Source organism: Anabrus simplex, chromosome 11 (genome assembly GCF_040414725.1).
Source record: "Anabrus simplex isolate iqAnaSimp1 chromosome 11, ASM4041472v1, whole genome shotgun sequence".
Classification (NCBI taxonomy): Eukaryota; Metazoa; Arthropoda; class Insecta; order Orthoptera; family Tettigoniidae; genus Anabrus; species Anabrus simplex.
The window spans coordinates 112,331,800-112,359,543 of NC_090275.1; the positions used below are offsets into that span (position 1 = coordinate 112,331,800).

Sequence of the window (27,744 nt, forward strand, 5' to 3'; positions counted from 1 at the left end):
CAAACTCGCTATCAATTGCCTCATCTTGGCCTGTTCACACTCACTCTCACAGTCCTTACACATTCCTCCCTCAGCCAATCCTTCATCTCATCAAAGAAATGTGAAAATATAATGATTTATCAACAGAAATACAATAGCGTATTCTATGAATATGTATATATGAGGAAGAAAATAACATATACTACAAAACGATTTCACGGCAACAATCTTCGAGCATACAAACAGATAGAGAGGGCGCTGCCTATGTTTCTACCGGCCAAGCGTGGCACCAACATCAAGCTCAGAGCGATCAGCTGATGTATGGCAAAACAAGGCGGTCTTCCTTAAAAAGAGCATTACAGAGAGTTTTTAAATACCGATTTAAGTGTGCTCCTTATGATGAATTGATTTAAACTATTGAAGATGGTGATAAATGCAATTCTCTTGGAATATTTCCTTTCATTTTTGTATGACAAGTGTTCAGTATCATTATATATATGTGATACTGTATAGGCTTTTGGGCTTGTGTCGTGTCAAGAAAATAAGGTGAAATTCTTAACGTTTCGAAGAAAACTGTACTCTGCGTCCTCAGAAGAATTCTCGACTGTTCACGAGAAAGACTTCTTAAACAATGACACTTTTGAATTTGGAACGTTATAATAGAAGTAGAAATGGAAATGGTACGTTCATTCGCCACCAGATGGCCCCCAGGACAAGGCACAACGCTGAAGCGGAAGCTGACCGAACTATCGCAATCAGACTAAGCGGTTCACATAACGTGTTTGCGTATTATGACAGGCGATGAGGAACGTACGAATTTGGAAAAACACCGAGACGAAATAACAATAGTGAAAGGACAGGGAAGGGAACTACCTATGTAAATTCTTGATGGCTGACAACCAGGTATTACTTAATTGATAGCCAGTGTCCCTGTTGAAATTGTTAGGATCTCTACGTATTTCCGCAGCTTCCTGTATAATCCTGGACCTGTTGTGTCTAGTGCGGGTAAGAGCTCGAGCATCTTGGAACATGACATCGTGACCCGACGATAGAGCGTGCTCAGCTATTGCCGATGTGTCAGGTTGGTTGAGACGAATATTACGTTCATGTTCCTTGATACGAGTACCAATGGACCGGCATGTTTGGTCGATGTATACCTTACCGCAAGTACAGGGAATTTCGTATACCCCAGAATGTAAAACTATTTGTCCTTGGTTTTACTCAGACTGTGAGCAATTTTAGTGGCGGTGTCAAACACGGTTTATATATTGTGTCTGCGGAGGACCTTGGCAGTCCGATCTGTGGTGTTGTGAATGTAAGGCAAGTAGGCAGTTCCCTTCGCTTCTTGCTTCTGTGAGCTTTGCTTGGTCATTTCTCTGGGATGCAGGGCTCTATGAATTTGCAAATCGCTGTAACCATTACCCTTAAACGCGACTTTGAGCGTGTCCTGGATATGTGATGGCTCATAAATTCGTCTCGCCCTCTTGGCGAGTGTCGTGAGGATGCCTTGTTTTTGTGCTGGATGGTGGTGAGAATCTGCATGAAGATAGCCATTTGTGTGGGTAGGCTTACGATAGACGGTATGTCCTAAGGAGTCGTCCGGTTTCTTTCTTACTAGAACATCCAAGAAAGGAAGGCATCCGTCCGACTCCATCTCCATGGTGAATTTTATTGACATATGTTGCTGATTTAGGTGGTCTAGAAATAAATGAAGTTTCTCAGGACCTTCTGTCCAGATCACAAATACATCATCAACATACCTCCACCGTATCATAGGCTTGACGGGCGCCGAAGGAATAGCCTCCTCCTCAAAATGCTCCATAAATAAATTAGCCACTATGGGCGAAAGTGGACTTCCCATAGCCACTCCGTCTTTCTGTTCGTAAAAATTCCCACCCGACAAGAAATAGCTGGACGTCATGCAGTGGTGAAATAGCTTAGTAACGTTCTCAGGGAACAGGTGTTCAATGAGAGACATGACCGAATCAATCGGCACTTTAGTGAACAAGGACTCCACATCGAAACTCACCAAAAGTGCATTAGGTTGAAGGGTTATGGTTGACGAAATACCGAGAGTCCCTGACGCATGATTCAGTACGTCCTATGTGTGGCTGAAGCAATTTGTTTAGGTAATTAGCCAGAGCATCCGTAGGAGAACATATCGCACTAACAATAAGTCTGAGGGTAAGATCTTGTTTATGGATCTTAGGCAGTCCATATAATCTAGGTGGCACTGCATCCCCCGGGGACAGATGTTTAGCCTCCTCTTTTGGAATTGAAGATTGCCTTAAGAACTTCGCGGTGGCGTTGGACACACGAGTGGTGGGGTCACGTGAGCTGTCTGTAGACAGGCTCTGACAATATAGCCGAGATCTTATTCTAATACTCGTCAGTGTCCATAACCACTGTCGCATTACCCTTATCAGCTGAGAGAATGGTCAGTTCAGAATCTTCTCTAAGTTCCTTCAGAGCTCTCCTTTCGCCTTCTGTTAAATTGGGCGCGGGTACAACAGCGGACCTTATGAGTCTCACACATTTCTATCTTAACTCCTCAGCCTCATCCGTAGGTAGTTTGTGGATGGCTGCCTCAACTGAAGTAATTAACTCCTCAGTGGGAATTTTAGAGGGAGCGACAGCGAAATTAAGACTCATAGCTAGAACTATCGTTTGGTTCTCGTCCAAGAGTTTCTTGGAAAGATTGACGACAGTTTTACTAGCATCCGGGTTCGTGCGAGAGATCGCCTGTTTCTGAGCTAGACGGGGGGTGATTTCTGTCTGAATGACACCTGCTTGAATTTTCGTTCAGCCTGTATAGCAGTAATGCGATCGAAAGTCAACCACAGTCGAGAATTCTTCTGAGGACACAGGGCACAGTTTTCTGCGAAACGTTAAGAATTTCACCTTATTTCTTGACACAGCACAAGCCCAAAAGCTTATACAATAGTATATCTATAAATACGGGTCGTGGAAGCAATAATGGCAACATATATGTGATGTTTGGATGTGTTCACATATCAGTGGCGTGATTATGCCTTACGTGGTTAACCTAGTTTAGTTACTTGCCTTATTTCTTAACTTGAATTCTATCCGTGATCCTTATCTAAAATAGTTGTTTTTAAAATATTTTTACAGTTCTGGAAATAATAAACTCGACAAAACATACCAATAACCTGCATTTACAATAATGCCGATATAAATCGAGAAACGTATCCGCTAATTACGCTGTTCATCCCATGACACGTAGAATAAAATTATCGTCAAAGAAAATACTAATACTTAATGCAGCTGATAACCTCAAGGTTCTACCCCTAAGAACAGCTATCACCACTAACATCACACATATTCACAGAGCTTCACCTTTTTCCATAGATATACCATTCAATTATGCATGTTTGATAATTATTGTTTCACAAGGTCTAACATCTAGGTTATCAGCCACTATCATGCATAAACAATCACCTAATATCTGCTGCAGGTCATCAGTCACTATAAAATATGAATAATCACACGTGGTTCAACACTTCTAAATGCTCAGGCTATGTCAAACTATAACCGAGTTAATGAAGCCTAATGAGATCTATCGTTCACAAAACTATCCTTAAAAAGTAATATAGTTTACAATATTATGTGAAAAACTGGAAGCCATGTAGGCTATAACTCACCAAAACAGCCAGTCAATAAACGTATGATACAATGCAGGAAACAAATAGGTCTATTTACATGTAAGTCACACACCATTCTTCTCCAGAAGTGTTGTGAAAACGTGAGAACTGAATGTATTGGCAAAATTTTCGCACATGAGTTTTTAACGTGCCAGTAAATCTACCCACACGAGACTGACGTATTCCAGCACATTCAAATAGCACCGGACTGAGTCAGGATCGAACCTGCCAAGTTGGGGTGAGAAAGCCAGCGCTTCAACAGTCTGAGCCGCTTCGCCCGACCATCTTACATTAAATAATTTATGTTGTTAATTCATTTCAGGGACGTGGGACATATTGGCCATCATCAAGGTGTATATAGGTGTTTGTTGAATTTGTCTGATAACCTAGTATGTACAACTAGTTTTTACGGTCTGGGATTGGGGTAGGTACCCTAGGACTTCAAACAAGGTACCATCCCGGCATTTTCCTGGAAGGAGTGTGGGAAAAACACTCTCAGGATGGCCACTGTCAAGACCGGAATTCGAAACTTCTAACTCCGGACATCCGGCTCAGCCGCTTAGTCAAGGTGCCGACTGATGGCTATGCTGTGAGATCCAGAAACACACGGTATTTAGAAAATGTTCAAAGTAAGATAAGTCGACGATGTGAGTCCTGGAAGGGATTTCGGTCTTTGGCCCAAGTAGTATAAGTCAGAACTAAAATATTTGTACAATCTTTTATTTGGCTCTAATGGTACAAGTAAACATTTTAATATCAATGTAAGGGGGAAGAATACCTGTCATTTTGTGACCTATACTAGCTTTCCCTGGCAGCCTAGATACGGTATGTAATCATGTCAGTGTCTTTTCAGTTACAGATTTTAATCCTTACCTGTGAAAAGATACATCTTAATTATGTTATTGGCATTTATTTTCAATTAAATAAATGTGATTATCAAATTAAAGCTGCCAACTTTTTATTTTAACATTTCTCCTTTTTATGGGTTTATTTGCTTATTTGTATATCTAGGTGTATGAAGCATGAAAGTTTTTGATACCTCGGGGAATAGTTTAAGTCTATTACATGTAATGAAGGAAAATAATTACATGCCCCTTTTCAAATCTGTAACTGCAAGTGTAAATCGACGCAAGATATGACAATTTTTGCCATATTCCTTCAAATTGGCGTACTCCACTAACCACATTTACGAACCTACAGTACTTGTCAACAATGATTATAGTAGTTTTGGGATATCTCGACATGCTAATCAAAAACCTGTAATTTTGATCATGCTTTATTTGTAAAATATTTCAATTATTTCCCAGGTGATTTTGTACACAGTTAGTTTATGTTTTCTATTATTTACGGAAAAAAATAACACTTCATATCATGTTAAATTATCAAATAAATAAAGGATGCAATAATGTCCACTTCTCCCGCACTTAGGGAGAACCTGACACTAGGTAGGGCCTCCGAATAGTTACGCAACTATTGTACACAATGGGTACATATAAACTGCTCATCGTTTCCATTTTTCACACACATCTCGTGGAACCATTTCCTGCATTCCCCACTACATTGGACCCATGCCTCATTACTGTTGTCGTCACATACTGCGCAGTAATTCTCAGAGCAAAGAAGACTGCTTGAGAAACTAGCTTCCCCGTTGCGCACGCCGAGTTCTCGTTGTTGTCCTTCCATTTGAAGGATTCTTTTAATTTTCGCGTTTCCTATTCTTTAAGTTTTCCCGATAATCCTGTGAAGTCACCGTGGCGGATGGGAGGGGAAGCAACACATCCCTATTCATACAGCTTATGCCTTATCAAGCACATCCGGGTCTTTGCAGTGCGTTGAGTGTCCGTCGATTATGAACCGAATTCTACCCTGAGGTTTGTAACGGTTTAGGTGATCAAGGAATAATGATTCGGACATTTTAACAACTGATCCACTGGGCATTCTTATTGAGTGTATCTTTGCCTTACCCCTTTCATTATAACAAAGGGTGGGATAGCATATTCAATAGCATTACCACACACCGTTACTGTTACCGTAGATCCCTTTTCTGCCGTGGTGCTGTGAAACACGTTTTTCTTTCCTTTTTCACTAATAATCTTCCCTTCCTTAAATATGAGCTGAACACCAGTTTCATTGACATTCAAAATATTACCAGGCTCTTGAAAAACCCAGTCATATCCAACCATTGACTTTTTGTTTTTAAACATGCTTCTTAACACCATTCCTCTGAGTGAACCTAAAAGCCAGTTCTCGTAAGTCGGTCACTGTTCGCCCAAACCCTTTAGAATCGAGATGAAAAAGGTTGACTAACTGGTCCTCCATAGCTTTGTCAATTGTTGCTCCCTTTTCCAGTTTTCTATTGGTACATATACCAGATAGTATTCTGGATCTGAGTGTATTCCTTGGAATACTGAAATACTTCGCAGCTGTTGCTAAAGTAGTTCCATTTTCTTTCACGTCCTTAATAGCAGCAGCGATATCTTCTGCATTCCATCTTCCAAGCAGACCTTTGTAAACATATTTCCGTGGCATCCTCCATCTATAACCATTTGGATGCAAAACTATTAATGCGAAACTTCTACTTTATCATCAGTCTCCAACCTTCGTAATTTGAGTTCAATTTAACACTACAAACATTATTATAAAAATATCGCATTACAAAAATATTATACATATCCTAATACACTACATTGTCATCATTTATTACTCCTACTAAACTGTAGAATTAACGCACCATTAATCCATGTCCCCAAAAATGTATCCCGGTTTAGACATTCAGGGAGATCTCGTGTCGAGATCTCCCAGTTTGTCGTGTCTAGATCTCCCCGAGTTTCATTGGCAGGCAAGAGTTCGCAACACTTACCAAGCTGAAGGTTTGGCGATTTGGAAATGGCACGACCGCTTCTCCGAAACTTGCTTAGTGCGCCTAATCTAAAACATTATCTTAAATGTATCGCATATCTACCTATTTCGTTACACCACCTACTCATCATATTATAGCAAGTTACTTTTAAATCATATATCACTTACTTACTCACCTTCAATTGTTCATATGCCTTGTATTTATAGTGATAATCTTCAGCTAACAGGGTGACCATGAGAGCAAAACCATACGGCTCCAGTAAATGTAGTTGCAAGTTTGACCTGTGCAGTACTGTGGTTACCAGAGGCACTAAGCTTAAAAGTGTCGGGTTCTCCCTCATGTCGGGATCTCCCTAAGTTACCTTACTTGAATTTTCCCGGTTCCGTCGACAGCCCGAGCATATTCACCATAGGTGCCCAACATCAGCTGATTTTTATCCTGGCTCTGTATTCTGCCGGCAGCGCCCTCTCTGTCTATTTTTAAGCTCGAAGGCAATAATGGCAGAAATAAACCAAGTTACAAAAAACTACACTACAATTAATCTACTTAGACGCATCCCAATTATAAAAGTCTGGGAATACGTGGCTAACTACAGAAATGCGTACCTACGGAAAATACGAATAGCTATGGACACATTGCACATACATAAGTCTTCATTGTAGACTGTGATGCCTTTTAGCATTCAGTCTGCAAGCATCTGTGAATTTACTCATTTCCATCACAATCCCTTTTTTGTAACCAGTTGTGTGTCCTCGTTTACTTCCATACGTCTTATCTCTAAATCGTTAGAAACTGAGTCTGTTCATCGTCGTCTTCGTCTTCTTTTACCCATCTTTCCCTCCATAACAGAGTCCATTATTTTCCTAGGCAACCTATCCTCTGCAATTCGCCTCAAATGACGCCACCACCGAAGCCGCTTTATGCGAACAACTTCATCAAGTTCATTCCTAACTTAGACTTTATTTCCTGATTCCGATTACCCTCCTACCATTGTTCCCACTTGTTTTTACCAGCAATGTTTCACGCTAATTTCATGTCTGTTACACCTAAATATCCTGATTCCACCCTGCTTTCACTCCCGTAAAGCAAAGTTCGTCTGAAAACAGATCGATTTACAGATAGTTTCATTCGGAAGCTGACTTCCTTCTTATATAATACTGCTGATCGCAACTGGGAGCTCCCTGCATTAGCTTTACTACACCTTGATTCAATCTCAGTTACAATATTTCCATCCTGGGGGAACACAGATCCAAAATACTTGTAATTGACTACCTGTTCCAGCATTGTATCACCAATCTGACATTAATATCGCTTGGGTTTTTTACCTACTGACATCAGTTTAGTCTTCGAACGGCTAATTTTCATATCATCCTCATTGCACTTATTTTCAAGTTCCAAGACTGCAGGCTTTCGGTACAATCTGCCATTACGACCAGGTCGTCAGCATAGGCCAGACTGCTTATTACATTTTCGCCTAAAGAATCCCTCCCTGCCACCTAATGCCTTTTAGCAGTATGAACAATGAAGGTGAACAATTACAGCCTTGACTAACCGCTGTAAGTACCTTGAACCAAGAACTAATTCTGATGTCAATCTCACTGAAACAAATGACAACTTAAATGTCTTTGATTGGTTTTAATAATCTACCCTTAACCCCATAGTCTCCCAGTGCGGCGAACATCTTTTCCCTTGGTACTCATTCATATGCATTCTCTAGATGTACGAAACATAAACATAACTGTATATTCCTCTCGGATCATTTTTCACTTACCTGCCGTATACTGGTCCTGACAGCCCCTCTGTGGTCTGAAACCACACTGGTTTTCATCCAACTTCCTCTCGACCACTGATCGCACCCTCCCTTCCAAGATGCCAGTGAAAACTTTGCCTGGTATACTGATTAATGAGATACCTCGATAGTTGTTGCAATCCTTCCCGTTCCCTTGCATATAGTTAGGTGAAGTTACTGGTTTTGTTCAATCTGAGGGTATCTTACTAACACCTTATTCTATGAAGCCATTTTAACCCTGCCTTCTCAGTGTACTCCACCACATGAGGTCTAATATCATCTACCTGTATTCCCGCCGATTTATGACAATGGAGTGTATTTACCTTCCTTTCCACTTCATCAAGAGTAATTTCACCAACATCATTGTCCTCCTCCCAATGAGCTCGGTTGTTTGCGACATCGCAAGGAAGATACCATTTTACGCTGAGAAGGTTTTCAAAATATTCCTTCCACCTGTCCAGTGATTCCCTGGGATCAATTATGAGTTCACCTGATTTACCCAAAACACTATTCATTTCTATTTTACCTCCCTTCCTAAGATTTTATGATACTGTCCAGAAAAGTTTGCCTGCTGCTTGACCTGCCTTTCCAAGTTATTGCCGAAACCTTCCCTCGACTTCTTCTTGGATTCAACAACTATTTGTTTCGCTCTGTTTCTTTCCTTTTCTACCTGCATGAATTAGTCCTTGTTTGGAGCTATTTCTGATACACCTTCTTTTTACGATTACGAGCTGCTCTCAATGTATCATTCCACCAAGATGTTCCCTTTTTCCCATCCTTACACACAGTTGTTCCTTGACATTCGCTTGCTGTTTCTATTACATCATCCATGAATGCCACCCATTCTCTTTCTATATCCTGAAATAATAAAAAATTTCCCGGAATATTCTAACATTCCTGACTGATTTCGTAATTCAAAGTCTGTTATTATGTAGTCTACTAACATACGTATCCGTTCTTCGCACGGAAATTGGTAATCGATTTCACGATTCAGAATGAATTTATCCAAAGATACATGGCTGTAGTGACATGTTTAATACGGCATGTTAAGCTGATATTCTTCTACTAAAGCACGTAGCAGCAACGTGTAATAAGAGAAAGCTGAACAAAGTGGAGAGAGAATGGATTAGATTACACAGCTTACTGAATGATACAATTCCTGGTTCGAAGTTATCGTAATTCTCCCCATTTCTCGGCTACATGTTGCTCACCTGAAGCCGGGAGTGGCACTGTGGCTGAAGAATCATGAAACCAATCGTTGTCGATAAGCTCCCTTATTATCTGTTGTGAGAGTATGCTTCTGTCCGAATGGATAAATATAGATTGATATGACGAAATACACCTGGCCTCTCTTTGTCGGCGTGGCACGTGTTGTATTTTCTTAGTGGAGCGGGAAAATGCTTTCAATCGAGTGGAGACGAACTAGCTCGACACTAAAAAGCAAACTTATAAAATTGTGCCTGCTTCGACAACTTAAACCAAATCTACTTAACCAACAGACGTCGAATGTGCTTGAATTATTAGTAAGAAGTACGTGTTTCTTTCACTCATAAATAAAAGGACTGTGCCTAGGACTATTACTAATTATTCTGTGCAAGTTTCAGTGAAGTACTCTGGGATTGCGGACGTGAAGAGGATCTCTACAGCCCGCATTACACGAGGATGGATTTTGTGGCCGTGTTCTACCTGTATTTCACCATGAGCTACTAAACCATCAGACTATCGCCAACGGAGGAGAAATGCAGGGACATCTACCCTAAACTGATCTATTAAGGACGTCCCATAACTCAACATGAAGCCAGCAGTTTAAGTTAAGTCGACTACATCTTATACTAAATATCTGTTCTATGTAGTTGTTTATTTCTTTTTTATTCTTATGGTGTGGTCTTGTTGCCTATCATTTGCTCAATTTTTTATCTTTCTTCTTTTAATTGGTCTTTAAGTGAATTAGTTGAAATGTGGATCTTTATTCAAATATGTCAGTCACATAAAAGTACCGATTTTCCTGACCACGTGTTACATGCTCTTGACAGTGATAGATCATTGAAAGTTTATCCGTGTTTTATCGTGATCATCCTGCTGTATTTAATGAAGGTTGCGACATTTGTGAGTTGATATGTGTCATATGAATCTAGTGTAGTAATATTTTCCATCCTTTTTTAATATTTCGATAATATTTGGAGATTACACTCATACCTCGTGGTGATTGAATAGTGTCTTCAGGATATTAATTCAGAAATCAGATCATTGTTTAATTTGGAGTACTTGAGTAAGAGTATACGATTACGAATAGTATATTTGATCCTCGAGACTGATTTGATAAATTAAGGCTTGTTTCTTGTATAATATTTTGCGACTTTTTCCCGACCACGTGTTTTGTGTGATATACGATTATGGATGATGATGGTCGATGTTGTAAGTTTAAATGGGATTATTGAGTTAGAGGATGAGTAATGAGTGTGATGGTAGTCGTTAGATAGTAAACTCTGACATATTTTACGCTGTGGTATTTAATGATTTGACATTTGAAGGTCGATGGAGGTGAATAATAATGTCTTCAGATATACGAGATTGTAGTCGAATTAGCAATACTCCCCTTTAATAATAATAATAATAATAATAATAATAATAATAATAATAATAATAATAATAAGTTTGGTCGGCGAACTCCGAAATTCTGACTTCATTTCAGTGAAATAAATTTATCCTGGTGTAAGTTAATGAGATAAATGATTCAAGGTTTTCAAGTGTTTTCGTGAATATTTACTGAGGAATGTTTGAAATATGACGCAGATTCTGGGATGATTCATAACTTGTTTTAGTTCGATTCCATGCGAACCTAATCTTAATCGCACGAATTACTAACCATGTGGAAACCTTCAAATCATCATTTGTATCTCGGAGCTGACTTAATTGGAGAGCGGGAGTATTGATTGATATGTAAATATTGTAGATACTTTTCCTATATAATATTTTCTGTAGTTAGATTGTAGAATTTAGTCATGTTTTTAATTATTAGAGATATTTGACACTGTATGAATTTTCAGAGATATGTGTTACAGGCAGATGGGTTAATCAGTGATATTTTGTGTTCAGTTATAATCTACGTTCTTGTCCGTATTTCAGCGTTGCTAAACTTTGGTTTTCCTTGAGAAGTGTTATTTATTTCAGTTTATTGGAAATGACCACTTAACGTTAAATATTTATTCTCGTAATGAAATAATTGATAAAAATTTAGAACAGATATACCCGGCGCCTCGATTTAATTTTTACTTTTCAAAAGCATGTTCAAGAACAATTAATTTGTAACAAAATTTTGTTGGTAAATTTCGAGAATGTAATTTCAGTCAAAATTTTATCACAAGAAATTACAGTTCTGTGAATTTTTAAACGTTTTCTGTTTCAAATTTCAATTAAAACTTAATGTGTTTTTCAGATGTTTTGTTCGAGAATTTGTACCTCGACCGCCTCGTTACTCAATCTTTAAATAATGAACTTGTTCAAATTTTTTTTTTTTTTTTTTTTTTGCTATGGGCTTTACGTCGCACCGACACAGAAAGGTCTTATGGCGACGATGGGATAGGAAAGGCCTGGGAGTTGGAAGGAAGCGGCCGTGGCCTTAATTAAGGTACAGCCCCAGCATTTGCCTGGTGTGAAAATGGGAAACCACGGAAAACCATTTTCAGGGCTGCCGATAGTGGGATTCGAACCTACTATCTCCCGGATGCAAGCTCACAGCCGCGCGCCTCTACGCGCACGGCCAACTCGCCCGGTCAAAATTTATTAATCGAAATTGTAGTTACTAATAAATTCCGTTAGAATAATTAGGGCTGATAACTTGCTTGTACCAGCCCATTTGTTCGGAATATTTTTATGTTACGTCAAGAGTCTTCATAAATTCATATTAACGTACTGATCATTCTCATAATCATAGCTAGTCAGGATGGCAAGACATTTTTATTTTCTATGAATAAATGATTAAAGTATTTCATATGGCATCGATATTTAATTATTATTTCCGAACCTACTGTTATTATCCTGCCGTTTATGTTTAATCAGCCATTAACGTCAAATCCTTACTGAGCACCGCTGGGGTGTCTTTTGATCTCCGACTTCACTAATCGGGCGCACTTTTCTATCGAAAAGAGTGAAATGGCTCTTTAGTTAAACTATTTAACCTGACTCGAAATGAGATGACTGCCTGCAGAACAGTCCATTAATGGCAACATCCATGTTTTCCGGCGATGGAAGAGGTGCACATGAGAAAAAGCTTTCTAGAAATTAATTTCCCTTAAGGCTTGTAGTTCTTCATTGAGGTTGCTCATGTATGTTTTGTGAGAGCGTAAAGTCACTGTTTCGACTTCCAATAAACTCCCAAAGCAATCCGGGATTCAGAAATAATATCGAGCATAACACCTAACCAAGGACAGATATAAAGTTTGGTAGAAATATATACAGTAGTTTACCAGTTGTAAGAACTCAACAAATCGAACGACAGACAAATCGGCAAAAAAGCTAAACTAAATCTAATCTAAATCTAAACTAAAGCTAATCGAAATGATGCACATTAGAAAAAGGTTTTAGAAATTCATTTAAACTAAGGCAGGTAGATTTCCTTAAGTTTGGTTGTGTATATTTCGTGATATTGCAAAATCAAAATTTCAGTTTCGTTTAAACCCCCAGTCAATTCAGATATTCAGAAACAATATTGGCCCTAAAATCTACCCAAGGAAAGGTGGATTCTAAATATGAATTTTAATAGAAATATATCCTGTAGTTTTCAAGTTATAAGAACACAGACGAACAAAGAGATAACCAGGCAAGCATACACCAAAGCTAAAATATATGCTCATGGTTATTATTGCACCTGAAACGGAAAACGGAACGAAAATTTCTCCAAAATATTTAATGTACAGACACACGGTCGTTACGTTTTATTTTTATAGATAAGGAACCTTCTCCACGTGCACCTTTTGGGATCTGTTCACTGGACTTCGCCTGTAAACCGTATTAATAATCCTATCGAAAATGTGCACGTGAAGAAAAAGTTTTAGAAATGGATTTCCATCAAGGTTAGCTGATTCCGATCCAGGTTGATCTTCTATATTTTGTATATATGTATGTTCAGACCGTCAGCGATGCCGCCGGTGGGATCCTCAACAGCTCTGCCATCAGCTGTCATAGATGGCCTAGGCAAGCTGAAGAGGCGTACTAGGGAAATGACGAGTGAGGTAGTTTCCCGTTGCTTTCCTCACCGAGCCAGAGTTGCTATTACATATCAGTCTGCCAAGCCCACTGAAATGCAGCTAACCTTAAATGCTGATATGAATTGGAAATTGTCAACGTTTTCTGCTGCTCATTTTAAATGAGCCTGATTGAGCATATTGTCTTCGAGTTTGTTGTGAAACATCACTTCGTGTCTGCCACATGTGCTGTGTATGACGGCTGAGTGGACTCTAACGACACCTATTTGTGAACTCAATTACTAGTCGTGTGTACGGATTCAATCACCAGACCACACAACTATCGCCAGACACTAACGCTAGCACGATCTGCTTAGGAATGAGACTCTCTGCCATTGAGACTGATCGAGGAGAGACGCTGGAAGCCATGTTGCAAGATGAGACTCGTACCGACAGGAGTCGGATAGAGACGAATTCATCATCCCACTGAGGGATTATTTTCGTATTTATTTATTTATTTAGTTTTGTTTTCAAAATTTTGTAGAATGTAGGATCTTGTAGAGTTAAATTTTGTTTGGTGTCGGTGATTACCAGCGCATGTGTCAGGATGGGTAAGATGTCGTAGTATATGTCATCACTCCTGTAAGTACTTGATTAATATTTTTTGTGGCGTAACGTTGTTCTTTTATTCTGTGTCATTTTGATTATGACTGTGGACATTATGGTGATATTTTGGGTTGGTATTATGCTTCTACTCGCTGTTTGTCCACTACGTTGGTGATATTTATATGTGATGAGCATTCTTTGATTGGAAATCTTGAAATTCCTTTTGCTTTTCCAAATTCTATTTTCCTTCTCTTATTATTATTATTATGATTTCGCCTCGTTTGTGTTTCCTTGTATTATTTCGTTTGGTGCCTGTGTTATTTCCATTAATTTTTCTTGTGCCTCGTAAATGTGGTAGTTCTTGCTCCGTTCATGCGAGTTTCCATTTTGTCATTCTGTTATGGTTTATTCATATTAACGGCGTTTATTTTGATCCGTAATTACCTTATGTTGACCTAAGCGCTGCGTCATCACCATTTCGGTCACCCCTTTTTTCTTAAATTAATATATTATTATTGTTAATTTGGTGCTTCTTAAATGTTAAGTGTTTATGGATATTTTATCCCCAAACCAAACCAAACCCCATGGCACTACAGCCCTTGAAGGGCCTTGGCCTACCAAGCGACCGCTGCTCAGCTCGAAGGCCTGCAGATTACGAGGCGTCCTGTGGTCAGCACGACGAATCCTCTCGGCCGTTATTCTTGGTTTTCTAGACCGGGGCCACTATCTCACCATCAGATAGCTCCTCAATTCTAATCACGTAGGCTGAGTGGACCTCGAACCAGCCCTCAGGTCCAGGTAAAAATCCCGGACCTGGCCGGGAATCGAACCCGGGGCCTCCGGGTGAGAGGCAGGCACGCTACCCCTACACTACGGGGCCGGCATTTTATTCCCATGGTACCTTAAAAGTTATATAGGTTGATTATTACTATTAATTCAAATTTTGTAAAATTTCATTTCTCCTTATTATGGTAACATCTTTTATTTACTTAAAAATTCATATTAACTATGTACATCTTCATACATATAAGTAATTTTAAAGTATATGTCTACGTGGTATTAATTATTAATTCTGGAACGTCGTAGATATGTTAGGATTGTTATTTAAGTTGATGGTTCAATTGAAATATTATAAGTACGATATGCAACTTAAAATCCATTATTTTGTGGGGGTTTATGCCTTGCTTAGTGGAGTGTTTCATACGTTTCATATCCTTATCTTATTTTCTCATGTCTCCTTGTGTCCAATTACGTAAATGTGGCATTGTTGTTCTTATCTTGTGCATTCTTCTTTTGCTCTGGCGTGGCGTCGCTAATGTTGTTATTGCTTGGGTCTTGGGGTGATATCGTGTTTGACTCTTCGTGTGTGTGGACGCCTTGGGTTACAGAACCTGCCTTGATGTCTATTTTATTGCACACGGGAATTAAATGAGTTGATTTACTAATCCATGTACATTTATTTCCGATTGATGCTTGAATTATCTGCGTTATTTTAAATTTTAGGCCTATTATGTGTTATTATATTTTGTGTTGAAAAGGTCCTTGCGTTTTAATTTCATGTGATGATTATGGAACTATGCCTCTGAACATTTCTCCGCTGTGTAATACCACCACTGGGGATGGTCACAAATCTCTCTCTCGTTAATTTCAGCCTAGTTATTCGTCTCAAATTTAACTTTATTAAGCTTATTTAATGTTAAAGTATTATATGTAGAATAGATAATAGTTTATGGTGCATCATACCTAAGTTTTGTTTAAAAACGATTTATTCCAAACCCTGTATCAATTTCAGCTTCATCGATTTATTTATTTGCATACGATTTATCAGTTTATAGTTGTTTCCTTAGATTTTCAAATTTTCATTTATTTGCAAAATAATTAATTGATTTAAAATTTATCTGTACTTATATCTATTCCTTAAAACTAATTATAATTTTGTTTTTAAAGAAAACTGCTGTTATTTTTTGATGCCTGGCTCAGTATTTTCTGGTGACAATTGGGGAGTTTCAGTGCAAATTTCTTTGTTCCCACTTGTGGTTGTGTGTTGGCGTTTGTTGAGCGTAACGTCTTTCCTTCTCACCTCCGGGTTGCGTTGCACAAGCTCAGATCTACCGTACCTTAACTGTCATTCAAAAAATAATTTGTACTTGCACCTAGCGGCCGTACACGTTATAGTTTTGCGTCGGAATGCAATTCTCAATTTCCATAACTGAAGTTATACCCATAGAATTTAAAAAGTCACCATTTGAAAATGGCAGTAAAAAGTGTCAATTACAAAAAGCTTTGCCTGACAGTTCTCTAGAAGTCGCCCACCTTAATAGGTGAGTCCGGAACTTACACATTTTTACTACCTTCGTATCTTAATAAGAGCGATGTCGTGTGGAGGATAGTTGTGTGACACTATCTTGGTTGTGAGTGTACTTGATAAGAGCGATGTCGTGTGGACGATAGTTGTGTGACACTATCTTGGTTGTGAGTGTACTTGATAAGAGCGATGTCGTGTGGACGATAGTTGTATGACACTATCTTGGTTGTGAGTGTACTTGATAAGAGCGATGTCGTGTGGACGATAGTTGTGTGACACTATCTTGGTTGTGAGTGTACTTGATAAGAGCGATGTCGTGTGGACGATAGTTGTGTGACATTGTCTTGGTTGTGAGTGTACTTGATAAGAGCGATGTCATGTGGACGATAGTTGTGTGACATTGTCTTGGTTGTGAGTGTACTTGATAAGAGCGATGTCGTGTGGACGATAGTTGTGTGACATTGTCTTGGTTGTAACTGTACTTGATGTTACCGTGTTTTGGTGGTAGTTATGCATGAAAGAAGGTGCTGGGTGGTGAATAGGTCTCAAGCTACTAAAGTGAAATTAATTTTAAAATTTAACAAGGTTATATTTTCTTTTCAAAATTAGGTAACAACAAATAGAACAGGTACTTAGTAGCCGAAACACGATTGAAAAATACATTTACATAGGTACCCCATTTGGGGCTTCAAAAGTCAGAGACATAATTCTTGAGCAATGAGCCCAACCTTACAATGAACACCATACAACAAAGGGGCCGAAAACCCCCAAACATGCCAGAAACATTTGCTTCCAATTACACCCAAAAGCCTCCTTGAGGCAGAGACACAATTTTCAATAAAGGGCAACTTCCCCTTAAAATACAAGCCTATCATAGGCCACTCCGAACTCCACTTTTAAGCTGTCCTCCAAGGACGTATACACAGGGGTAAAATACCCAACCTACTGAGGTCTGTTAAATGACAAGAAAGTTAATACATGACCTCTAAAATACAATTTGAGAGGAGGCGAACTTGCACTCCTAATACACTTTGCTTAAGACCTACTTGGCACTAGGCCATTAATACAAGGGCTAATCCCATACTAAAGAGGTGACTTAAGAAGAGAACAATTTGTTTTACGTTAACGAAGAATAGGTTGAGAAAACTAAGTTCACCTCACAACAATATGAGTAGGAGCTCGAGAGGGTTAGCACTCTCTATCCCAGTATGAAGCTTTAAAAGAGAATATATGAAAAGAGTAGTTACCTTTTAGGAAAAGGTTACATGGTTGAACGCTTAGAACCCGCCCCGAAAGTTAAACTGCTGAGCTAGCAAAGAAAGAAGTTATAAATCGGCCATTACCTTGTTGTTGACCGCTGGAGAAGAAAGAGGCGCTTCCCGCCCCCTGCTGTGTACCTTACGCACTGAAAGATGGAACAGAAGTGGCCCGGAGACCCGAAAATCAGCAGTTTATATCCTCTCGCGGAAGGTTCTAGGCGTTAGGGGAAAGAAAACACCCTCCCACAAACTCTTTATTGGGTAGGACCCCGCAACAGATTCAAGTTGGGGGAAGATACACCAGATTGGTCAGAAATTAATAGAAGAAATTCGGGATTGGATACATTCATAACAAGGGGAAGAAAGGGGTAAATATTGCCAACTTAAACAATGACAGAAAGAAATTTAACAAAGAACAAACTCTTGAAATTAAATTTTCTCCAAAAAAATAGTTCTTTGACTCCGCACTAGGGTGCACTATTGTTGATCTTCAGTAGTGTCCTCTAGGAGAGAAAGTTTACACTTCTTACTTCAAGCGAAACAAAAACACATCAAAAATGACACAGTTCAAAAACTCAAAATTTTCCACGTGGTGACATCTTCTGAGAAGGTAAAGAATTAACAGCGTAGATAAAGTTCAGACTTCCTCCAGCAGAGGAGTTTCACCTGGCGCAATTTTTAAATTAGCGGCGTGGAGGTGTACCGCCCGGTACACTTGATAAGAGCGATGTCGTGTGGACGATAGTTGTGTGACATTGTCTTGGTTGTAACTGTACTTGATAAGAGCGATGTCGTGTGGACGATAGTTGTGTGACATTGTCTTGGTTGTAACTGTACTTGATAAGAGCGATGTCGTGTGGACGATAGTTGTGTGACATTGTCTTGGTTGTGAGTGTACTTGATAAGAGCGATGTCGTGGGGACGATAGTTGTGTGACACTATCTTGGTTGTGAGTGTACTTGATAAGAGCGATGTCGTGTGGACGATAGTTGTGTGACATTGTCTTGGTTGTAACTGTACTTGATAAGAGCGATGTCATGTGGACGATAGTTGTGTGACATTGTCTTGGTTGTGAGTGTACTTGATAAGAGCGATGTCATGTGGACGATAGTTGTGTGACACTATCTTGGTTGTGAGTGTACTTGATAAGAGCGATGTCATGTGGACGATAGTTGTGTGACATTGTCTTGGTTGTGAGTGTACTTGATAAGAGCGATGTCATGTGGACGATAGTTGTGTGACATTGTCTTGGTTGTGACTGTACTTGATAAGAGCGATGTCATGTGGAGTGTAGTGGTGTGACATTGTCTTGGTGGTGACTGTACTTGATAAGAGCGATGTCATACGAAGGGTAGTGGTGTGACACTATACTGGTGGTGACTGTACTCGATAAGAGTGATGTCATGTGAAGGGTAGTGGTGTGACATTGTCTTGGTGGTGGCTGTACTTGATAAGAGCGATGTCATGTGGACGATAGTTGTGTGACATTGTCTTGGTTGTGACTGTACTTGATAAGAGCGATGTCATACGAAGGGTAGTGGTGTGACACTATACTGGTGGTGACTGTACTCGATAAGAGTGATGTCATGTGAAGGGTAGTGGTGTGACACTATACTGGTGGTGACTGTACTCGATAAGAGTGATGTCATGTGAAGGGTAGTGGTGTGACATTGTCTTGGTGGTGACTGTACTTGATAAGAGTGATGTCATGTGAAGGGTAGTGGTGTGACATTGTCTTGGTGGTGACTGTACTTGATAAGAGCGATGTCATGTGGACGATAGTTGTGTGACATTGTCTTGGTTGTGACTGTACTTGATAAGAGCGATGTCATACGATGGGTAGTGGTGTGACACTATACTGGTGGTGACTGTACTCGATAAGAGTGATGTCATGTGAAGGGTAGTGGTGTGACATTGTCTTGGTGGTGACTGTACTTGATAAGAGCGATGTCGTGTGGAGGGTAGTGGTGTGACATTGTCTTGGTGGTGACTGTACTTGATAAGAGCGATGTCGTGTGGAGGGTAGTGGTGTGACATTGTCTTGGTGGTGACTGTACTTGATACGAGCGATGTCATGTGGTGTTTACTGGTGTGACACTAAACTGGTGGTGACTGTACTTGATAAGAGCGATATCAGGTGGTGTTTAGTGGTGTGACAATAAACTGGTGGTGATTATACATACTGTAACTTTTTCAACTAACTTCCGCCGTATTCGTCATTTTCCGCCGGTCTTAATTATGTCCAACCTGAAAAGTGGAGGTCAGATTCACAATGTACGTATATTTTTGGTTGTTGTAAGTGCCATCTCAACAAATAGGCTTAAGATGTGACCAGATGCAATTTTTGTAACCAATCACGTCATATATGTCGGCGGAAAGGCGCAAGAGCAGCTCACTAGGCGAGATTCATTCGCTGGTCAGAATTTCAAGAGTTAGCACATCAAACTATGAGAGCTCCGAGAGGAGCCTGAGATATTTTTCAGTCAGGCAGGATGATCATAGCATGGACTTGGATGTGGGGTGATTGTTTCCCAGTCAAGGTGTAGAAATATTTTGATTTGCGGCGGTTGTTTTGACAGTCTAGGGAATTATTTTACATTTATTTAGCCACATGGCAGTTAGTGATGATGGTGATAAGGTCGTCGGTCCACCAGACAGATAGGAGCTGCGTCGTTATTTGTCTGTCTTCCAAAAAAATTGTAATTGGATGAGCCGAAGTTGAAAGATAGGTTACGGCAATTAACTTCATTGAGTGAGCGTGCGAAATTAACACTCGTTTCCGTGTGCGATTAGTGTGAAGATAATTACTCGAGTTTTTTTATGTGTGTTCTATTTAAGGTCTTTAATACAAGCCAAACAAACCATTGTAAAAAGAAATAATGAGAAGGTTCAATATACTGATGATTGTTTCCGTAAATGATGTTTCGGAATTAATGATAGCTTTCTAAACTCATGAGCTATAAATGGGTGCCTGGACGTGCTTACAATCAGATTTGTGCATTATGCAAGCTTTCCTTGTGTAGATAAAGCACGTCATTATTTTGTTCCGTGTGGGCGGATTGTGCGTTATTTATTTTAGTTTCTAGAAGTTTTATTATGTTTGGTAATTTATTTATTGTTTGTAAACGACTCATGGGGAATGTTGTGATGTGTGCGTATGTTAAAAATGCCACTGGGTTATGTAGCATTTCGTATTATGTTTTTATTCCGGTGGGGAATGTTAAATTTAGTTTATTTCCCCAGAAATTCATTCAATCGAGGTATAGAGAAAGCTTACGTTTTTCGATGAGTTCTGGCGAATGGGAATTATAAACATGCCATTTTTAGTTATTTCATGTCCATAAAGGTAGAGCCAGTCGTTCAAGCGTGTGTGTTAAAATTGGTGACCTTTTATTCCGAAGGTTTAATAATAATAATAGTAAAAGTAATGAGTAATGAGATGCGTGGAGGTGAATGTCTGTTTGACGATTGCTATCGTTTTTTGAAGAGATCTTTTTTGAAATTCTTATCAAGTTGTGGTAATATGGCAAAGGTTCGCTCGAGTGTGACTTTGGGGTGCCGTAGTTTCAGTGAGAGATCCTCCCGGGTGTTTGATATTTGTTATTTAATGTCCATGTTGTATTTGAAGAAGCGATGTTTTGCCCATGGGGTTGTGAGATCACGAGATGTATTCCGGTAGGCTGTTCAGGGGTAATGTATTCCTGATGGAAAATCCAGATGTAACGTAATTGATACCAGATTTGTGGTGAAGAAAACCCGAGGAAAATGTAGTAGGGCAGTGAGTTTTTAATGTGGGATATCCCAGGGTTTGGATTCCACGTGAAACAGTAGGGGAGGATTCACTTTAAGACTCCAATAGCTTATGCAATTCAGGCAAGCACATGATGTGTTCACCAGTGTCATTAGACGTAAATTTATTCGTATGGAACAGACCGGGGAATCTAGTTATTGTTAAAATTATGTAGACGTTTGGACATTATGTGTAATTTAATCTGGTTAGGAATAGAGGAGACAGCCAGTTTCCAGGTAGACGAAGCCTTTCGCGAGCAGCAACAGATGTTTTATTTTTCACGCAAGGAAGGTCGGTCGCTTCAGAATTAGAATGGATGTCTAAGACGGGTCGTGACAGCAATTAAATGTTGAATTTATATTATGGGAGATTGTTTTTGAATCTCACTTGCATTCCCCAGACAAATTTTCGACTGGAGACATTAGTAAGTCAAGTCGGCAGGACGCAATAGTTAATATTTCGAGTTTGCTAGTTTAATACTCAGCGGTCGCACTCCCAAGCGTGAATTTTGTTTTCTTTCATTGGATGTTGAGGTGAGGTTGTAAATATTTGAGAAGACATTCTTTCATTTCTGTAATGTATTTGTTGTAGACAGGCCTTGTATGGTTACCGATGGTTTGTGACGATAGTTAATGGTTGTAATAATAGATAGTGTTCTTGGGATAGAGAGAAGTAGCGAAATGATGCAGCTGGTCAACTTTCCCTAACTGAGAGCGAGTTTGCTAGTTAACACATGGGATTAGTACCATATGGAATTCCAGAGAATGGTGTAGTAATCAGCCATTAATCTGAGGGATATCATCGAGTGGTAAACAAGGTGTACATAAATCTAGTTTTGTAATTTTTATTATTCGCGTTTATTCAGGGTAATGTTAGTGCAGTGCAGCAGTAAAAGGGGTGTCCATGAATCGGACTAATTGAATATTTCACTTTAGAGTTACTTTTGAATGGTGACAGTTTATTTAGTTATTTATTTCAACACTCTATTAGCATAGGATTTCTCTCAACAATTCTTCTTCGGATCGTATTCCGAAAACTTATTTCAACGGAACAAAATGTGTTAGCGACAAGTATTGCTGACTGATGGTCGCAAGAATTTGATAGTTGCTGAAAACTACTAGATACCCCGCGCAAATAAACAATTGTTTTCCACCCATCAGGTGTCAGTTGAATGTTCAATCAGGGGTTTAGATAAAGTTGAAATTGATTTGCTTGTGCTAACGTAAAGTCAAGTATCTACTTTAAATTAACCTGAAAGGCGCGTTTTTTGTTGTCGGTTGGTAATTAATTGCATTTATTGAATTTAATGAGATAACAGTCATGTCACGAGACTGTGGTCATCAACCGGTTGTATTTAAACTCAGTGAAGGATCACTTGGGTCATCAATAACGTTCACTTAATTCGAATTCAGTGAACCATGGTCATCAACCATTTGTGTTTATCATTATTTTCATATTAAGTGGTGATGATGATCGACCCAATTGCTAATTGGAGGTTTCTCATTTTCAATTAATGGTCCATATACCTCGTACTGTGTGATGATTAGTTAGTGGAGGGCCTAAATTTAAAAATGTTTGGAAATCAATTCATGAAGTTCCTGCCATTTCAGCAATTGGAAGCTTAACCCACGGTTATTTATAGACTCGAATAGTAATATTTCAAGGCCCTTATTGTTGGTGGGTTTTCAACAATGGTCCTGCATGAGTTTTATAGCAATAGTGTGGCATCGCACCCTGAAACTGCCCAGTCCCATCATAACAGTGAGTCATAGAGCACGACAATTTTCAATTGAATTACTTTTTTCTAGTCTACCCACGCATTTGATTTCATACAGTAGTTAGCCTCTCTCTTATCCTAACGTCATGTCAGTAAGTGACCCACTGAGGTAGAAGAAGCTACTAAACACGTTCAATACCTAGAACAGGTAATTAATTAACAGCTGACTAAAAGTCTATTCACACATATCAGTGACGTGTCAGTTCCGTGACATACGTGACGTTTCAGTGATGGCTATCCACACCTATCAGTATTGTTTCAGTTTCAGTTCAGTGATTGCCGAGATGTCAAAGTTTACGGATGTGCAATTGGCGGCTATTGCTATAATTCTAGGTGAAGAGAACAGCGTCAGTTTAAAAAAGAAAGTGGGTACATGAAGCATGGCAGAATAGAGAACGTGACAGCGAATTCGCTACCCTGTACAAGGAACTAATTGACGAACAAACTAAATATTTTGAATATTCCAGAATGTATGAAAATTGTTTTAACATATTGCTGAATAAACTGGAAGTTCATTTAAAACGACAAGACGCCCGCTGGAGAAAGGCGATAACACCGAGAGAACGGTTAGCAGTTTGTCTGAGGTAAGTGAATAATACAGTAAAAGTACAATTAAATAAATATTTACTTAACCACACACATTGAACTTACGTCGCTCATTTTATATTCACTAGCGCGTACAAACTTCACAGCAGAACACGTCCGTGAAACATCAAAAATGTGGTTGGCGACAATACTCAATATCACGGAACTGATACAGTACTGATACTGGTGCAGAAAATACGGCACTGCGCCGGACAAGTGACAACCGTCAGATTCAAAGGAACGATATGAATCATCACTGACACAGATGCAATTTCACGGAACTGACACGTCACGGATATGTGTGAATAGACTTTAAGTGTTTCAGTACGGGACTTCAGTGTTCGACCATGAGGTACTGTAATCTTCGCATGGTTTTACTCGATTATGTATCCATAAGGGAGCAGCTGGGTGTCTAATTCCTTTAATTCGAACGCTATTGGAATTTATGTGAAAGCATTGCTTTGCTTTGCTTAAAAGTCTTATCTTGAACTTGTTTACGTATATCCTGTTGGGTTAAGTGCATCTGTGTTTCCTACAACATGTTATTTTGTAGTCGGGTCAATTCTTACGATAAGGAAGATTATACCCAAGTAGTCAATTATATGCTGAAGCAAATATATTTAATGTAAAACAGCTCTATGCCCTTGAAATATACAAATATATTAATAAAAACAAAAAATATAATTGAGAATATTAAACATGAATATTCAACACGCAGTAAGATGTACCACCGTTGTATGTTATACAAACCCAAACTTAGCATAACAAAGCGCAATTTCTTGTACTTCGTTCCAAAATTCTTTAATGTCCTTTCCGGTTCTTTACAAACTACTTCATTAGGTCAGAAAATGAGTCTGAAGTGTCTTAAATCCTTTGTCAGGGATAATAAAACTGTTATGGAAGAAATAACTAAATGAGAATATCACGTCACCATATCCAATTTCTATTCAATGCTCCACCATGTGCTGTTGATCATATCCGTCATTCACTCACACACATACTCGTACTTCAGGCATCGTTAAAAAATATATTTCTCTCTATGTAATTAATATTCTAAATTACCACACACAAGGTTTCATCTTACGTGGTATTTTACTGATATCTACTCGACTCTGTTGAGGTTGGTTTGATTTTGTATTATAATAATAATAATAATAATAATAATAATAATAATAATGTATTTATTTAATGTGTGCAAGAGATAGTTACAAGTTCAATTTATTTTAAGTATTAATACGTTAATAATAATACTACTACTTCTGTAATATATGTGGTTCAGTTACAAGATTAATATTTCTCAAGTAATAATGTTATTAGAAGAGTTATGTATATATGAAACAGAGTCCTGTAAATATGTAAACGACATGATGGATGAATAAATACTACTACTACTAATAATAATATCTGGACTCTGTAATTGAAAATGTTGATCTTTAATTCATTCTCCTATTGTCTTCATGTTTCTTATTACTCCATGTACCGTTGGCGGGGAAACATCTGTTCTGTTTAATACATGAAATGCAAATTTTTGCTATCACCGTTATTTGTAACATTTTCTTTGTGATTTGTTGTGAAATAAGTTGTATCTTTCGTTATTTTTGTTGCTGTACTATTCCTAACTTATTGTGTCTTGGGTTTGAATAAATCTATTTTGTGCATCCGAAGTTGGCTATTCTTCTTCATCCCTTAGAGTCCTTTTTTCCTGACCGTTTGTACATTGCCCTTAATATCTTAACATTCTTCCCCTTTGCACCATCCGCGGTATATCTCTCGTTGCCCATCACTTGGATATGTCGTTTCCACGATTCACTTTTTTCCTTTCGTAAATGATTATGAGAGCCTAAAACCAAAACCAAACCAAACCAAACCCCATGGCACTACAGCCCTTGAAGGGCCTTGGCCTACCAAGCGACCGCTGCTCAGCCTGAAGGCCTGCAGATTACGAGGTGTCGTGTGATCAGCACGACGAATCCTCTCGGCCGTTATTCTTGGCTTTCTAGACCGGGGCCGCCATCTCACCGTCAGATAGCTCCTCAATTCTAATCACGTAGGCTGAGTGGACCTCGAACCAGCCCTCAGGTCCAGGTAAAAATCCCTGACCTGGCCGGGAATCGAACCCGGGGCCTCCGGGTAAGAGGCAGGCACGCTACCCCTCCACCACGGGATTATGAGAGCCTACTCACCGAAATACCTTGATACGAGCGATGGCATGTGGTGATTGTACATACCTTGATAACTGCGATGTCATGTGGAGGAATTTTGTCTGCCAATAACCTGGAGGTGAATAGCACTGTCCTCGTAACACGGCGCACAAGCCCGCCTCTGTCTTGGTAGCTGCTGCCAGCTCGAACGTCGATGTGCTGTACCAGGCAGCCTCTGGGAAGTTCTAGATGACACAGATGTACGTGAGCTAAACTAAACAACGTGCTCAGGAAGAAAAACATAAACAAGGTCATATTCTAGCGTCATTTTAAAGAGGAATCTACTAAAAAATTCTCGCTTTTGCAGGAAGCGAAATAAAGAGTCTACCTCGGGCACTTGGAAATTCAAGGAATGACCTCAAATAGGATCATGTTAACGTACTTGTTACAGAGCACAACATTTGTAGTCCAAGTGGACCTTCTCGTTAAAGAAACACGTTTCAAAATTGGGAATAAAACCCTTCCTCAAATCAATCGAATGGTCGAAGTAAAATATGAAACGATGATTAAATTCAGTGCATGTTTTAAATTGTTATTTTATCTTAGAGTACGCAAGGAAGTGAAGTTGCTGTATATGTTGTTACATTTGTATTTTGCTATATTATGAATGTAGGGGCGCCAAGACGAGCTCGAATCAACCCTGGAAGGACGTGGGTTCGAATACCCGTCAGGAAGTCGGAAAATTTAAGATTTTCACAAGGCCCTGAGGTTCACTCAGCCTACACCAAAAATAACTACCAGGTTAATTCCTAGGGGCAAAGGCGGCCGGGTATAGAGCTAACCACTCTACCCCACCAAGTGCCGAGTATTCGGATAGTGGAAGCCTTCACGTTCCACCGTTTCAGGGCCTCCATGAAGTTCCTGCCATTTCAGCAATTGGAAGCTTAACCCACGGTTATTTATAGACTCGAATAGTAATATTTCAAGGCCCTTATTGTTGGTGGGTTTCCATGGCCTGTACGCAGGTGACTTTGCACTTTTTAATATCATGGATGTCTGCTGGAAATTGGAGAACTTATTACCGAAGTATCTTAAATTCACAAAATAGCAAAGAGTTGAAATCACATTTCTTTATTTTCAGGTAAAAATTCCAAATACTGTTATCATTACCTATACGTTCTTATAAATTGTAGCAGTGCCGCCAATGTTGACACAGACTTACAAAATCCCCTAACAGAATAGGCTAAGTGGTTGTAACAGTGTCTCATAACTTGGATTTAAGACGTTTTGGAGATAAAGTTACCATTTAAGAATAGTTTTGTTTAGAGAAAATGAAGTACATTTTACAGTGTGCATTTTATTACAAAATACCATTAGTTATCACAACATTGTAATACAGTTTTCATGACATTCTAACATCATCATCATCATCGGAAAAAGAAGAAGGGCCAAGTACATTATTTTCATTTGCTGACAATACTTTCGCCCAAAATGGCATTTCAAAAAGTCGTTCAGTATTGCCTAGGGCCCTGATGTTTGCACTTTCAGGAAATACCATTCTTTACCCCCTCTTTTACCACTTCTCTGCAAGTTCTGTAAGTGCACTTTACAAAAGCTACATGAGAATCCATTTCGGATTTTAAGTGCGCATTCGCACGAAGTTTCCACTCGGCATGAAACCAGTTCCTTACCAAGAATGTGTGCATGACCAGCAACTTCTTGCTTGCCACAGATAAACTAAAAAGGAAACTCTATACAAGCTTAGAGGGACCAGTTGTCATCAGCGTCCGCTTCTACTGAGATGCCCC

General features: G+C 39.2%; 1 protein-coding gene across 1 annotated transcript in view; it reads right to left on the bottom strand.

Annotated features, from left to right (window-relative positions):
• Positions 1–26,251, bottom strand: part of LOC137502683 (uncharacterized) — a 202,685-nt gene extending 176,434 nt beyond the window's left edge. Inside the window, exon 1 of the mRNA XM_068229624.1 lies at positions 26,024–26,251. Within this exon, the coding sequence (XP_068085725.1) occupies positions 26,024–26,251 (228 nt within the window). The remainder of the gene's footprint in view (positions 1–26,023) is intronic.
• Positions 26,252–27,744: the final 1,493 nt, after the last annotated feature.